At 41.6% G+C, this 15,579-nt stretch overlaps 1 protein-coding gene across 2 annotated transcripts in view; it reads left to right on the top strand.

Annotated features, from left to right (window-relative positions):
* The window catches only part of MGAT5 (alpha-1,6-mannosylglycoprotein 6-beta-N-acetylglucosaminyltransferase), a 124,483-nt gene extending 112,679 nt beyond the window's left edge, over positions 1-11,804 (top strand). Inside the window, exons 14-18 of one of the 2 annotated variants that reach the window (XM_075710163.1) lie at positions 3,424-3,540; positions 4,378-4,452; positions 8,605-8,762; positions 10,461-10,694; positions 11,302-11,804. In XM_075710163.1, the coding sequence (XP_075566278.1) occupies positions 3,424-3,540; positions 4,378-4,452; positions 8,605-8,762; positions 10,461-10,659 (549 nt within the window). In that variant the 3' untranslated portion in view covers positions 10,660-10,694; positions 11,302-11,804. Of the gene's footprint in view, positions 1-3,423; positions 3,541-4,377; positions 4,453-8,604; positions 8,763-10,460; positions 11,103-11,301 lie in introns of those variants that run through there. The other variant, XM_075710162.1, reaches the window with a different exon arrangement.
* Positions 11,805-15,579: the final 3,775 nt, after the last annotated feature.

The raw sequence follows: 15,579 nt of genomic DNA, 5'->3' as shown, positions 1-15,579 counted from the left end.
CCCCCTCCGGAGAAGACCTGCTCAAGGCACTGTTGAGCGAGGTTATTAATGGTCACAGCCCACCATGTTTGTCGTTAAACACTGAAGACATTTGGAGAACTGACTCTTTAAGAGAACAGGAAAACCAAACCTCAAGCTTTCAAAACAGCCAGTGTGTTTAGACTCTAGTAGAAAAATGAGGCTTAGTAAATTAGCCACTCAGCCTGGCACTGACTAGAATATTTAACTGCTTCGGTGTAGGTAAAATTCAGCCCATACCACTTGCAAGCATTTAGCAGTTTGTAGCTATTTCTGACATTAGTACTTTGGCCTGTCACCATGGCTTGTTCATAGGTGTATATACGTATTTTCTTTACGTAGTTATCTGAAGGGAAAGCTCTCTGGTAACACTTAGACGATGAGAACTTTGCACAGCCATATTTCCCAATTCAAGTTACACTTGGACTATATAAATTGTGTACTGAGCAGCGCCAGCTAGTTGATAAGCTAAAGACAGTTTCCCATTTTAAACCAGGAACATAAATTCCGTATGACTTTATGATCCAGGACTGTAATTGCCTTTCAGCTTGTTATACATTCAGCTTGTACAGTACACGAGTTCAAACTCACCCTTCTCACAGCTTCCATTGCTAACAAAGGAGGTAGCAATAAGGGAAAAAAAAGTCTTTTTAAACTTTCTCCTTGGGCTTGGCACCTTTCAAAGCTTTTCTTCTGTGGGTTGCTCAACTGTGTGTCTCCTTTCCAGTTGTTCTGTGCCCAGACACTGCAACTGGTCAGGCTTGGTAAATAACCTGAACCCACTTAACTCTTCAGTAGGGATTTTAGTGCTTGGAATGCCATGCTAAGTCCTGCTGGCATGTGGCAGTACTAACAGAAATGCTGTGCACCTGAATTGCACAGAAAAAGAATCCCTATTGACTGCTTTAGTACAAAATAATATGATGAACATTCATCACGAATATTGCTGTGTTCCCATGCCCTGCTGACCTATCCTAAGAGTAATCTTTTCTCTAACTGGTTTCCACAACTGCATTTAGATCCGATTGCCAGTAATCCATGTGCTGGTTCTTTGGGATTAACAAAGTCCTTAAATCCTTCTCTCAGTTTTTTCAAGTGTTAAAGGACAGAAAAGAAAGCTTGTGTAGTTCTGCAAATTGATTATCCAATTTGAAGATAAAGTCTGTGCTTAGTACTTTTGTCAAGTAACCATTGCAAGTCACTATTTCTCTCTTGTTCTTGGTAGAATTTATTGGGTGGGGGGGTGTGGACTGTTTCCCCTCTACCCCTGGATGGGGTCCTTTAGTGAAGACCCTGTACAAAAACTGGAAATGACAAATTTCATTTTAGATCAGCAGTTGTTTTCTCTTGGGACATAATTTTGCTGGGGGAATGAGCTGGCGGGGGGGGGGGAGGGGGAATAGCCTTCAAGCAGCTTGTTTTGTACCAGTTTTTGTACCAATATTTCTTCTCCATTCCGCTCCCCCCCCCTCCCCCCCAAGAAAGAAAACATTGTATGCTAAATCTAGTTGAAACATGTACTTGGTGGGTGTGGTTACTTTCATTTTCTGCTTTTAGGAAGGAAGAAAAAAAAAAACCCTGAAATTATAAATTAATTCTAAATATATTTATAAGAATTCTTACAGATTTTAATTATAGACAGGGGCAGTATCTCCTGAATATCTAAAACATTAAGCCTCAGCTAATTAAAGCATTTCAGTATTAGGAAATAGTATAGCTGTAGAATAAATGGTGCAATAAAAATATGTTGCTAGTTACTCTTAAAACAGCTACTAGTCTGAGAAGTTTAGTTGTTCATCTCCCAGATCAGATCTGGCTTTAATGTTGCCGTCTGTCTGTCTGAGATGGTAAAGTGGTCTATGGCATAATTCCTAAAGCTTTGTGGAATTTAAAAGACTGGTTTATGTTCATATTTTTAAAGGTGCAATAGAAGGGTGTTTGTATTACTGAAAGCAATAGGAATGTAGCTTCTGCCATCTAAAGTCCAGACCTAAGTGCCCTGGGAACTCAGTAACCCAAATTTTTAAGTACATATCATTTTAGTGGTAGTAGAGATACTATTGAAAAAAGGTTAGAATGTATCAGTCTTCAAGAAGGATTGGACATTTTGGAGGAATTTGAACCACAAGTGAATGTAGGCACCTACGGAAGCTGTCTGTGCGCAGAAGCACCCGGAGTTAGGGCCCAGCAGCTGCAGCCTTCCAGCCGGTCTGCGAGCCCTCACCACCACGCTGCCCTGCGACCGAAGGTGGGAGCCTGCAGAGTCCCCTGGAGCACTGGTCTCAGGGCACAGATTTGTGCTGGCCAATCCCAGATGTCACTGTAGGACTGGCTTCTCTTGGCCACAAGCAGAATGCAGTAGGCAAAAATTCTTTCAAATAGTTTCTTGTGTTCACTTGGGGAAGAAAGCAAGTATGGTATATGCCCAGTGCAGGAGAAGGTTCTTTCCAGCAGAGACCATCTCCTTCTTCAGATCTTTAGCACTGACTAGATTTTTCTTTGTATCATGCATAAAGAGGCAGCTGTGTAAGAAGTGTCTATGAACAATCTATCCTGTAGGGTTTTTTTGTATTTATTTAAAAAGCAGTATTCTTCTGGGGCCATTGTGAAACACTCTTCTGTAGCTTTTGCTTCCCTCTATGTGTTCATTTGCATGTTCCTCTCACTCCTGTGCATCCTGTCACAAAAAATGCTTTTAGTGCCATCCTGCTAGTTCTGAAAGTAATCTCTAATATGCCTTTTCTTATTTATCTGCTTGGGTATTTATTGAATTTGTTTTATGGCAAAGTGGTGAGCAAAATACCAGCTAACACTCTTACCGAGGTCAAATCACTCTTGTACTATCAGCAGCGAGAGTCAGAATTCATCTAAGTGATAGAAATGATTCTTTATTTGCTGCTACTGACAGAAGCTTGGAAATGTTTGAAATTTGAATGAGAGGCAGGGTGAGGATGTTGTCTGAAGGTGAGACAGGGCAAGGATGACATCTCTTGAGGCCAGTCATGGAGGTCTAGCCAGGACTGGTAGCAATTACGAGTTGTGAAAACTCAGGGCTGCTCTGTGAATGAGCTGTGGGGAAGCAGGGTCACTTCGTAAAAGTAATTTCAGTAAGCATCAAGTCTTCCGTGATGTAGGTCGTTATGGTGATCAAAGCCACAAATGAGAGGTGCGCAAATGTTACTTGTGGTCTGCATTGTTACCTGATTTTCAGTTTTCCAACTAAATTCACTCTCTAAATTTAAACATAGAAAATCTGAAAGATAACTCAGAAGGGATGACGCTGACTGTTAGATTCTAGCTGAATTCCTGCGTTATCCTGGTGCATTTCATCGAAAAATGATGAAGAGTGAGAGGGAAGGATATCTTGACACGTTAATTTTTACCAATATCATTTCTTCCTTTCAGCTGACATCTCAGCATCCCTATGCTGAAGTTTACATTGGGAAGCCCCATGTCTGGACTGTAGACATCAATGATCTTTCTGAAGTTGAGAAGGCTGTGAAATCAATTTTGAATCAAAAGGTGAGAAATTTATCCTCAATTAGTCATCGGCGCTTGAGGGTGTATTGTGTACTGCATGTAGGGTTCTTCCTAATGTTAGTCTAATTAAAGAAGAGTGCTGCACTTTGGTAAGATATTGGGGGAAAAAAAAGATTGTTATTATATCTCTGTGGTATCTGATTATCGTGTTTTAGTACTGGATTTGTCAGGTTCTTATCTGGAAAAAATGAGCGTGAGTAAATTTGTATAGCAATGTGAATTTCATGTGTAAATTATACAGCAATCTATATTTTCCGGGCATTCAGTGAGGAAGTTTCCTTGTTGATTCTTAGAGCATTGCAGGCTGTCCAAATACAAATACACGCTCAACTCTTTTTGACTGATTTTTTAGCCTTGACATAACTGCCACTGAAGTGCTTGTGCACTTACAGCGTGGAATTGTAATGGGGGCACTTCAAGGGGGGAAAGTTTGAAGTAATTTGTGAAAGTACCACATTGGTTTTGGTAATAATGTTTTCTTTTTCACTTGAACTCCAGAACTGAAACTTAGTTAAAACAGGAGCTCTGGAATCCCGTAGGGTCTCAGGCTAGCTTTACATTTTTTACTTTGCAGTATACCCTGAGTTTCCTTAAAGATAATCACTAAGCAACTTTTATTGCCGTTACAAAGGAGCAAAAATCAGCTTAAACTGCTGATGGTTTTGTGAAATTGTGATTTGTTAATGAGTTTACTCGCATTTATTGTTGCTACTTAAGCTATAATGTAGTATTTGGTATGCAAGCTGTCACCACACAGCGCACCACAAAGTTCATTTAAACAAAAAAAACTTCTAACCTTAACACACTGTGTTTCCACAGATTGACCCTTATTTGCCCTATGAATTTACATGTGAGGGAATGCTTCAGAGGATGAATGCATTTATTGAAAGACAGGTATGAACTCTTATTGTGGATGACTCTTTTGGTTTATGTTGGAAAGGGAGGAGACTCTCCATTTTAAAGCTTCTCAGTGTAGTTGCTGTTCAAGTAGAAGTAGTAGCTATGCAGTCCTTGATTTACATCAAAGCAGAAAGGCAAAGTAATTTTTCAGTGTATGTGTGACTTCTTTAACTGTGTACGCACGAAAAATCTTTGGATCATGAAGTATCACGTAAATACAGAGATACTTTTGTGGTAGAATTGTGCTTAGGCTAAAGGCTCTGGGTGGATTTTTCAAGTATTTAGTTTCAATCGATAAAGCTTTAAATGGTTTGGAAACCAGCTACTTCAAGGACTTTTGGTCCCCATGCATTACTGCCAGCTGAGAGCAGCAGCACGTAGTGAGTTGGCATAATAAACTGCAGAGATTTACACGGGATCCTGATTTCTAGAAACTGTATGTTTGCTTGGACTTCTGCCCAAGGCCAGATCTCATGCAACAGCCAGCTCTGCCTTTTGTTCTGGCTGCTGCAGAAGAGAGACAGGAATAATCTGTCTCTCTGTTATGCCAATTAACTTCCAGGATTTCTTTCAAAAGCACTGCACATGCTCCTGTACCTGTATTTCTGAAAGAGGACAGTGTTACAGACAGTAATAAAGAATAACACAGCTTCAGATCAGAAGTGTAGTTAACATAACATAGCTATTTCCAGTTTCCTGCCAGTAAACACTTTAAGCTTTTTGCTGCTGTATTGGTGACATAGCCTGTAAAAGTATCTGTGCTTCTTTTGATTCTTCTACCCGAGTTAGCTGTAATGGAGAGGTTTTGTCAATACAGGAGGAAATGGAGCTCAGTGTAAGGGAGAAAAAGAGACAATCTAGAGATAGCATCTGTGGGGCAAAACTGCCTCTCCCCTCGGACCTTCCCCAAGGGCTAAGCCCTAGCCTCTCCTGCATGCTTCTCAGAAATAAATACGGCATTGTAATTTATTTCATTGCTTTGACTAATTGTCAAAAGCCATTATTGTTTCACAGCCCTCAGGATGCTCAGGCATCATTATTAGCTGCATGTGCTTAGCCCTGTGCTTGATTAACATGTCAGATGAAGCAAAAATGAAGGTTGAGACCTTATTTTGAAGAGTTTATAGTGGGAGGCAGGCAGAACAGAGAAAGCCATGCCAGCTTGCAACAGGAACGAAGATGCATGGAGTGGATCTGGTTCAGAGGTGGTGGGGTGCATTAACTGCGAGCGTGTGGTCTTCAGGGGATGTTTGAGTGTGAAGAGGATGGGGCCAGATACACTCACACACAAGTCATCCTGTGGGACAGGGAAACCGTAGGATTTAAAGGAGTTGTCTGGAGTTCCCCTCTTGGTGCCTTGGCTCGGGAGCAGGAGGGAGGACAGTGTTCACAAGAAAGGTTTAGTGAATTCCCCGAATCTGCAGATCCAACAGCTGGGCTGAAGGTCTTTAGGGTGTGTGAAGTAAGAGAACTGCTGTGAGCTGTGGTTTCCCGTTTAGCAGTGCCACCTTCAGCTGGATTGAACCAGCTTTCACTCCAAGCTCTCCTTCCTGCCAGTGCATGGCCCCAGCATGGCTGTTAGGTGCACCCGTGCCATCTGCTCAAGCCACCCCTTGATCCTGGTTGCGCTGCGGCTGCACAAACAGTTGTGTCAGCTCTGCAAAGCGGCAGTGCAGGGTGGGAACCAAAGGGTGGGACTGCCTAAATTGGCACCACTATCAAAGGAGCAGCCAGGCAACTGCAGCCGAAGCAGCTGCGGGATTCCCTGCTGCACGCTGGGGAGCTGTTGGATGAGGTGGGCTGGGCTGATGGAACAGACATGCTGACTTTGAAAGACGTGGTCAAGCAGAGTACTTGGTAACCCGGCAGAAAATGTTTTTGGCGGGGCTCTACTAGGCTGGCAAACTGACTTGGCTCAGCAGAGTCAGCTGAGCACCAGAGCTTGGCGAAGGGAGTGGGGTGAGAACGTTCAGCCAAGAGCAGGAAAAGGCAGAGGGAGAAGGACACCTCCTTTGCCAGCAGGGCGGAGCCTGTCTCACCTTGAAATTGGGGTTATAGGTAAAGCAAACATAAGCGCAGTCTCTGGTGAAGCTTAACCTTCTGTTTTATGTAACATCTTTTCTTTATTTTACCCTTATGCATGTAGAGGCAAGATAGACTGGGGTAAAGATACCAGATTTAGGTTGCTTTTTAATGGTCGATAGGAAAACTGACCAGAGACAGCAAACTGAAACACAGCCCTGTGTGCTGGTACCTGCGAAGGTGATGTACTCTGCGACACGCTTCAAGGTGGCATAAGCTGAGGAAGGCTTCCCACCAAGCTGTGGACCAGAAATGGGAGGCTGCGCCCAGTTTTGGGGAAGAGTTCTCAACTAAGAGGTGTTAAAAGCTGAAGCCCCCAGCAAATGGTGAAGCCTCACAAGCGATGCCCTGTCTTTGAAAAACTGTCTTCTGCCTGCACTAGCTGTGAATCCAATCCAATATTACAGTATTATATTGTATCTATTACATTAGTATATATTACAGTATTATGTAGTGTATATTACAGTATTGGATTGGATTTTGAACCTATATAGATTTCCTCCTGCATCTAGTATTTTAAATATTGATTTATAAAAGGACAGAATAAGCAAGGCGCTTAAGTCCAAATAGCAAAATGACCTTTTTGAAACAACGCCATTAAAAAGGACCTCCAACCATCTATTTTTAACCTGGTTTGTTAGATGCTGTTAAAATTATTCTGCCTTAAATATGCTCTAAAATTACTCATTCTGTTCGAATATGGCACGAGGGGAATGGCTTAGAGCTGCATCAGGGGAAGTTCAGAATGGATATTGGGAAAAACTTCTTCACTGAGAGGGTGGTCAAGCACTGGAACAAGCTCCCCGCGGAAGTGGTCATGGCCCCAAGCCTGTCAGTGTTCAAGAAGCGTTTGGACAACACTCTTAGATACATGGTTTAGCTTTTAGGTTGCCTTGTGTGGAGTCAGGAGTTGGGCTCTGTGATCTTCCTGGGTCCCTTCCAGCTCAGGATATTCTGTGATTCATGATTGTATAATACTAAATTTATGGTTAGACCTGGGAGTATGAAAACTTACTCCTTCAGCAGAGGAAAGCTAAACAGAGTAAAAAAAAAAACACCAAACTGATAGTGAGAACTGGTAAATGATTTGGGGTCTTAGCTGCATTAGAACGTCAAGTAGTTCAGCCTTTCTAAGCTTTGGGTCACGGTTTGGGACCTGTTTTGTCAGGAGAAAGCAAACCATGATGGACTGGGCCCAAATTTTTTGATCACCTTTTGGTGGGAGTTGCCAAATGTTAAAATAATGTGGCTGAGTATCATGGAATGTTATATAAAACCAGTGAATAAAATTTTCTCTTTACTTTTTTCATTTTACCTGTCAAGACCGTAAGAACTTGTCTTTGAATGGTTTTTGCTAGCAAGTGTGTTTAGGTATTGTTTCTTCCCTCCCTCTTTCCGCTGTGGTGACGCTTGACTGCATGCATTATTTATAGCCACGTTTTTATCAGTTTTGGGAGAGCACTTTTACTAGCAGTTCAACCACGAAGAGCAAACAAACTCTTTGAATCCTGGTTGCTTTATAGAACTCTTCAGTCTTTTATGAGTTCCGCTCACTCCATAGCGCTGCGAGTCCCGTGATCCTTTCCAGATGGCTCTCCACGTGGGCCACGTCAGACATTTCTTGCCTGCAGGGTAACTAGCCTCTGGAATTCTCCTACCAGAACTTGCTCCTGATATTTGTGCTGTTACGAAAATAGTTCTGCTAGCAGTGAGTTAGAGAAACAGGAGTCACTGAGAAAGCCCAAAAGGAGCTGCGTATGTGGAAGTAGAGTATCTGGAGTTGCTTTATGATATATTAAAAAAGGTAAAGGTAAAGTTAGGGAAGAAGCTTCTTTGGGAAGAATGATACTACCACATTTCAAGTAGCAAACAAAGGTGATAATTCCCTCATGCTAAAAAAAAAAAAAAATTCTTTTTAATTGTACTCAAATTATTGATCTTAATACAACCAAAATGAGTTGCACAATGAGCGTTTGGGTGATAGTAACCACTTAATTTATGAATGGAGAAAACTGCTAGCGAGGGACTGGATGCATTATAATAAAATATGATCTGTCACTGCAGGATTTCTGTCACGGGCAGGTGATGTGGCCCCCATTAAGTGCCCTTCAAGTAAAAATTGCTGAACCAGGAAAATCCTGTAAGCAAGTTTGTCAGGAAAGCCAGCTCATCTGTGAGCCTTCTTTCTTCCAGCATCTTAACAAGGACAAAGCTCTGCTTAGGTAAGTACTTAAAAGCACGAATGTATTATTTGGTCTCATTTTATTGCACCGGTTTTTGCCACACGTGAAGTTTAGCGTACGAGTTCTGTGAGAAGGGAAGGTGGGGAGAGAAGTACTGCCTGTTTGGCAGCGGCAAGCTGTGAGGTTAGCTGTCGGTCCTTCGTAGCAGTGCCTGGTAGAAGCTACTGCTGCGTTGAGAGCACCATTCCACGTAGCACGTGTTTTTGCAGCGAGGAGTACAGCACCGAGGCCAAAAATTTACATCTCTTCCTTCCCCCCTCCATCTCCTATGTGCATGCACCGTACAGTGCCCTTTGGTGTTGGGTTGCTTGCACTGAGCTTGTGCTGCAGGGATCGCGGATGCCAGAACTGTAACTGTGTTTGGATGGACCCTTTGCAGCCCTGGCTGGGCGGGTGCACTATTCCATAGCTTTTGCCATATCCTTCGGAGAGCTAGGGAACTTGCAGGACTCTTAACGCTAATCCTGGCTGTGCTCAGTCAGCTGGGTCAGAAACGAAATGCATTTTGTCATAGGAAATAGAACTCTGTACGCATTGCATGATTTCTGTCAGTTGTTCACATGATTTTAAAAACAGCACTTGTAAAGTGTTGCTTTTCTCTATTGAGCTCCCTCTTTGGTCATGATTAACATCCGTAATTGAAACATCACTATTCCTTGGCAATTAGCAGCTACTGTTTCTGCAAGCCTTTTGTCGGTATTGTCCTAGGTAAAGAACCGTAAATCCTGGTACATTAGAGGTATTGGTACTAATTTATAAAGCTAACCAGCTATGCATTAAGGAAATTAATGTTGCTTTCAGGTGCTGTCTCTTTGGGAATATGTCTGCGTTCCTTTCAGAATGAAAACAAAGCACTCAAAGCTGGGCTCCAACAAATGGCTGCTAGGGAATCTGCTTCCTAGGTTTTCTGTCCCCACTTTTTGCTAAATTAAATTGTAGAAGGTTTTTATTTTTGTATTTTGTTTGAAAAGTTGTCATTTCCAGTGGAGTTCAGAGGTAGCTCATGTAAAAACTTTGTCAGGCTTCTTTTCTAGCTGTCTAGACAAAATTATAATTCGGGGGGGGAATCTGTTAAACGCTGAAAGCTATCAGTGCTTCCAGAATAAGTGAAAAACAAGCCTCTGCTGGAATTGCTACCCTCATGCTTAAGCTTTGTGGTCAGAAAATGGCAACTCGAATCATTCTTTTTTCAGCTAGCTAGCACTAGCTGGTTCCCTCTCTGTCCAGCTTCTGCGGTAACACAGCAGCATCGCCTCATCCTCGCGCTCGGCTGAGCGCACCTTGCGCTGCCCGGGGCGGCTTCCCTGGGGAGCGGCCCTGCTGAAACCCACGAGGGTATCTCCTGATACCAGCTTCCTTGGGTTTGTCTTACTAGAAATCCATGGCGTGTTCAAATACTATGCTTTGGGGAACCGTCAAAAGCATTTTTTTCTTTTTTGACTTCTTTCACTAGTCTTTAGGAGACGGAGTAAAGCTGGAAAGGCTGCACTGCCCTCTGCAGAGAGGATCTGCGCAGGCAAAAAGAAACGAGAGTCATTCTGGAAATCTGCAATTCTAGATGTGCTTGATTTCAGATGTAATACAGCATTTTATTTTGTTTTTAGCGAGGAAGGATGAAAACTGTACCAAACTCCTGTAAACTCCACTGCGAGCTAGATCATGTGCTTTGCTTTTTAGGCATAATATTGAATGTCTGACCATGGAGTCTGCAAATGATATTCTGATCCCCTCGTTTGACGGAAGAAGGAAGCACTGTGTTTTCCAAGGCGACCTCTTACTGTTCAGCTGTGCCGGATCCCACCCAACCCACAGAAGAATCTGCCCCTGCAGAGACTATATTAAGGGACAGGTTGCGCTTTGTAAAGACTGCCTATAGCAGCAGCAGGGCTTCTTTTGAGTTGAGGACAAAACGTAAGTAGTTTTGAGAGGAGCTACTTATTACTTCCTGCACTTTTGTCCAGGTTTTTCGCTGCAGGCAGAGCTATTATTGCTGGGCAGAGTTGTCTACTAAGAGAGGAGGGATTCGTAATAAACAGCTAAACTGATCTTTTTTTCCTATAAGAACATTTGCAGTGTAACTCTTCAGATTCCTTCATCTGTTTGCGAAGAGAAATGAGTTTCGTGTTCTACAGTGATTTGAAGATGACTGCACAGAATAGTCTGTAGAAAATTCCCAGACCCATCAAACTTTTTTTTGTTGTTGTTCGGGTGAAGTGTTTTCTATTTTTTTAATGAGTTAGGACATCTCCCATCATGGTTAGCTAAAGGATCTCAACTTCATTCCAGTAGAAAATTGAAAAAAGTGTGCTTGAGGGAGGGGGGTGCAGGGGAGGGAGGACTAACATTTTATTCTAGGTGCACTGTTTTGGGTACTGCTTTAGCTTGAATGGCTCTAAAGTGGTTCACTTCACAAGAACTCGGAATCACAAGATAGCTCTGTACCCTGATATTGGGTTATCTGGGCCCAGGTTTTTTTTTTTTGTTCTTTTTTTTTTTTTTAATCGTTGTATACAACCAGGTATTGTCTGCGTCACAGCTGCTGCATCAGAGCAGTCTAAACGGAGAGTATGGTGACTGCGCAAACGGGCAGTTGCCAGCGTGTGACACATCGTCCGGGTGACTCGACAGCTGACGAGGGCTGTGGCATTCTTCAGCGTGGAAAAGCTACAAAAACATACGCCGTTTTCGGACTGGACTTGTCACAGTTTACTGGTCCCATTTAGAGAGTAATCCTTGGAATTTGCCCATGCTTCTGTTGTAGTCTGTCTACTAGAAATACTGTGTGAAGCAAAAAGTATTCAGCATCATTGGAGCAATATTATCGTTAGAGCCTGTTTGCTGCGGCTTCCAGTAGTTAAAGTGTTGCTGAATGACATAGAAAGGTTAAACTAAGCTAACTATAATTATTGTATGGTAGAAATGTAAAATGTCTTCATAACTAGCTAGGTTTTTAAAGAGAAATTTTTTCTGAAGAGCAAATAAGAGGAGACAAACAACTGCTAAGAAAAGCATTGATCAATCTCGTGGGTTCTTTGATTGTTTTTCTGTTTTAGGGGGGGTGGGTGGGGTTTTTTTTTTGTTTTGTTGTTTGTGGGTGGGTTTTTTTTTTTTCTTTAGCAGGCACACCAGTTACAAATTTAGAAAAAAAAACAAGAGTTTGGAATTCAAATCAAACTTCATTTTTTTAGAGCAGCAAGTTAAATCTTCTAAACGGCCTTCTTTTTATAGAGGTAATTTTTGTTATTTTCAGCAGAAGGTGGCATGCTTGACAGCACCATTTGTAGTCAGGAAATGATATGCTAAGATTAGCGATATATGCAGTATATTGTGAAAGCAGTCATAATCTGCAGGTTTACAATTTGGACGTGCTCTGATCATACTGGAAAAAAAATCAGCGTGAAGGGGTTTTTTTGGTAAAGATTAACAACCATTAGCAGGTAATAGTGAAAGGCATAGATATTTTAAATTTTCCTTTCTTGGCTATTTCTGGTTGGTTCAGGTGTTTCTTGTAACTGGCATTCATTATCTGTGTGTGAATATTGATGTGTCTCTTGACCTACCAAAGACCAAGCAAGGGAAATGCTATTTAATCTTGGATAAATTCTCAAGACAAGAGAACAGAACGGTATATATTTAAAGTTTTAGTTGAAAAGCAATGAATTGGCTTTTTCAAGTTTTTTTGTTTCCTGCCTCAGCACTCCTGACGGCGTTACCCTGTAACACTTCATAGCGTTGCTGGGGACTACACAGGAGCTTAATCCTGAGGGACTGCTGAGGATCCAAACAGGATACGTGGGAGCTGCTGAACAGCAGGGTCACCAGTAACTGGGTTGTGATGATGATAAAATCTGCTGTATTTTAGAGTAATTTTCCAGAAACAGAACAGCTGGGTTCTATAATGGGAGGCAAATTTTTTGTGTGAAAAGAAAACAAACACGAACTAGTATGAAAATCCTTACTGCTACCGTAGCTCAGCGTTTGCTTCAGTCAGCACAAATGTAGTTTGCAATACTTTTAATACCCTGGAAAAGCTGGGGGAGGAGGATTGGAAATGGGTCTGAGCAGGTGTAACAATTCTTTTTGTATTTATATAAAATATTCCCTGCATACCTGTGCATATTTGTGCAATTGGAAAATCCCGCGTATTAAAATATATACGCTTACCCCTGAAAGTAAAGGCAACAGCAGAATTTGCCTTTACCTGTTCAGCCTGAGGTTCTTCAGGCAGGAATTTAGTTTGGAATGAGATATCACAGAATTACGTCAGAAACAAAGATTTGTATGTGTGCACTTAAAGAATGCAAAACACATAGTTTTTGCTGTAGTGTAATTCTTTGCTGTAAATACACATTTGCTTCTTCCCCCCCCCCCACTGTATAGTCCACACAGCATACCGCGTTTAATTTTGCCTCTAAACCTTTAAAGATGGGAGGGTTTTGGTATTTGTTAGTGTAAGTTTTTCTGGTCTAGTGCTTTGCTCAATGCTAAGTTTGCCTTTACCACAGCAGGGAAAGTCTACTATAAGCTCTGGTTTTTTCACGCTGTAGCACTGTTTCTTTCCAGTCTACGGAACTGAATTGCCACGTACCGGCAAGAACGAAAGGGCAAACACCAACGCCGCTTGCGTTTCAGCCAGGGCCAGAACATCTGCAGTGGCTTCAGAATCGGTTGGGTCTGATCCCATTTCCACTGAAATCTAGAGAGAAGACTCATTAAACTTAAAGAAAAAAGAATCGAGACCTATAATTTGGTAGGCCTCTATTATTAATTCTAAACTTTCTTTTCAGAAGAAATATTACTTCTATGAAATACAGCTTCAGTCTAAATTTCTGTAAAAGGAGACTATCATATGGGAACTGTGAGTGCATAAACGTTGTAAACGTGACTCACTAAACCCGATCCCCCGTCACGTAGCAGTGGTTGTTCGTGCACTGATAAGTGAATCCTTCCGCAGGTAAGCACTCAGGCAAATCCATGTGGGACTATTTAAAAGTTTGAATCATTTACTAAAATGTGTAATATATATCAACATTTCAGGATAAAGGGAAGCCTTCTGTCCAAGTTCTATAACTATTTTCCTTCCTAATTAAAGAATAAAGGTGTAGTCCAATTATTGCACTTAAACCAAGATAGTGGAGATGGGACTGTGCTACTGGTTTTCAATCTGACAGTAAAGCTTGCAGCTTCCTTTACTCAGAAATCAGGTTTTTGCATGACTTGCATTTGAATATATTGATCGGCGATTGATGGGGAAAAAACGTCAAAAGTTGAATATAAAAACATTTTACAAGCTGTTAAACATATCTCTCATATCAAGACATTCTTTGTTTTAAAATTTTGTATTTTTGTATGTGACCTAGTTTTTTCAAAAATCTTGTTCCTACGAGATTAGAAAACTTGAGAGAAGCATTTACATATTTATTAAAATTAACATAAAAGGCTTGCCTTTGAAAGGTAAAGTTGGTAAATACACACTGTTTAAAAATGCCAATAGAAACCTCATTTATTTCATATATGCAAGTTGATTTGCACATGTATAAATAGAGTTGCTTTTTGCATTTTTTGCTTAGTTTCTGTGTTTCTGTTTGTAATTTATAGTTGCAGCTGTGTGCTTGTTTATATCAGATTATGTTTCTCCTACAAATATTTAATGTTTATGTGCCTTTTTTTACTTTCTTTGGGGTTTGGGTGGGCGTTTGGAATACGGCCACTGTCTGAACAAGTATAATGGAACACTAGTCACCGGTAAAACCAGTGCTTGATGACTGTACGACTGAGCAGTATGGGTTTGGAATGGTTTTAAGTAGTGGGGAAATCTGCTCTAAAAGTATAAGGTAAGGGTTAATGAGATAAAACTGTAACTTTAATAATTCTTGCAAAACATTGCTTCTGCAAGCAAAATACCCTTTACTGAGTATCTGTAACTTGATGAGAGAGCTCCTGCTGGGATGGGATGATGTCTGTTTAACGACCAGAGAGCACATTAAAGCCGTTAGGAGACAACGCGAACAGAAAACCCCTAGAAACAGCCATATCTCATTTAATCAGCAGGAAAGCTGAAGATCCACATTAAAGTTTGTGAGGTGCTCGTTTTCCGGATAAAGATGTCTGTACGCGGAAGTGCACGGGACAATTCCTGGTGCTACCAGGAGAATACAGTCCTTTAACGATACCTGAATTTACGGCTCTCAGTGGGGAGGGAACTCTGGATATTCAGCTTATTGCAGATGTTTTCCTTTTTAATGCTACTACTTGCCTGCAGGAAGAGTATTTTGCAAAATAGCTGCTGATCAGCTTTCAGTTGGAGGTCGCAGAACAGGGTTGCGGACAGAGCCAGGACTCTGCTCTTCCCCGCTCGGCTCTGCTCCCGACTACGTGTGCCGGCTTTTGCAGCTCGCCTGTTGACAGGCATTCAGACTTGCCCAACGTTTCTGTTGGTCTCAGCCGCAAAGCAGGTTGTGAGCTGATGTCTTCTCACTTAATCGTGTTGTACTGCTATCCTTTAGGAGCTTAATCGGTGTCCTTGGTTTATCCTTGAAATGAAAGGCACGCCCTCCCCTCTGAAAAATGAGCGGCCCGTCTAAATTACAAAGATGATTTACGAGTTTGCAGCACTTTTCACGTAAACAAAATCCAGATTGCTTTCTCAGGTATGTATTTTGCTCACAGTGCATTTCAGGACCAGATTTTGCTAGTAAAATAAATTAAATGGCATGAATCAGGCTGGGCACAGTCTCGTCCAAGTCTAATTAACTTCATGACTCCCACTGGCTTCAGTGATAGCAGAACTCCTCCA

This window comes from Pelecanus crispus, chromosome 5 (assembly GCF_030463565.1).
Source record: "Pelecanus crispus isolate bPelCri1 chromosome 5, bPelCri1.pri, whole genome shotgun sequence".
Classification (NCBI taxonomy): domain Eukaryota; kingdom Metazoa; phylum Chordata; class Aves; order Pelecaniformes; family Pelecanidae; genus Pelecanus; species Pelecanus crispus.
This window is presented reverse-complemented; position numbering and strand designations above follow the sequence as displayed.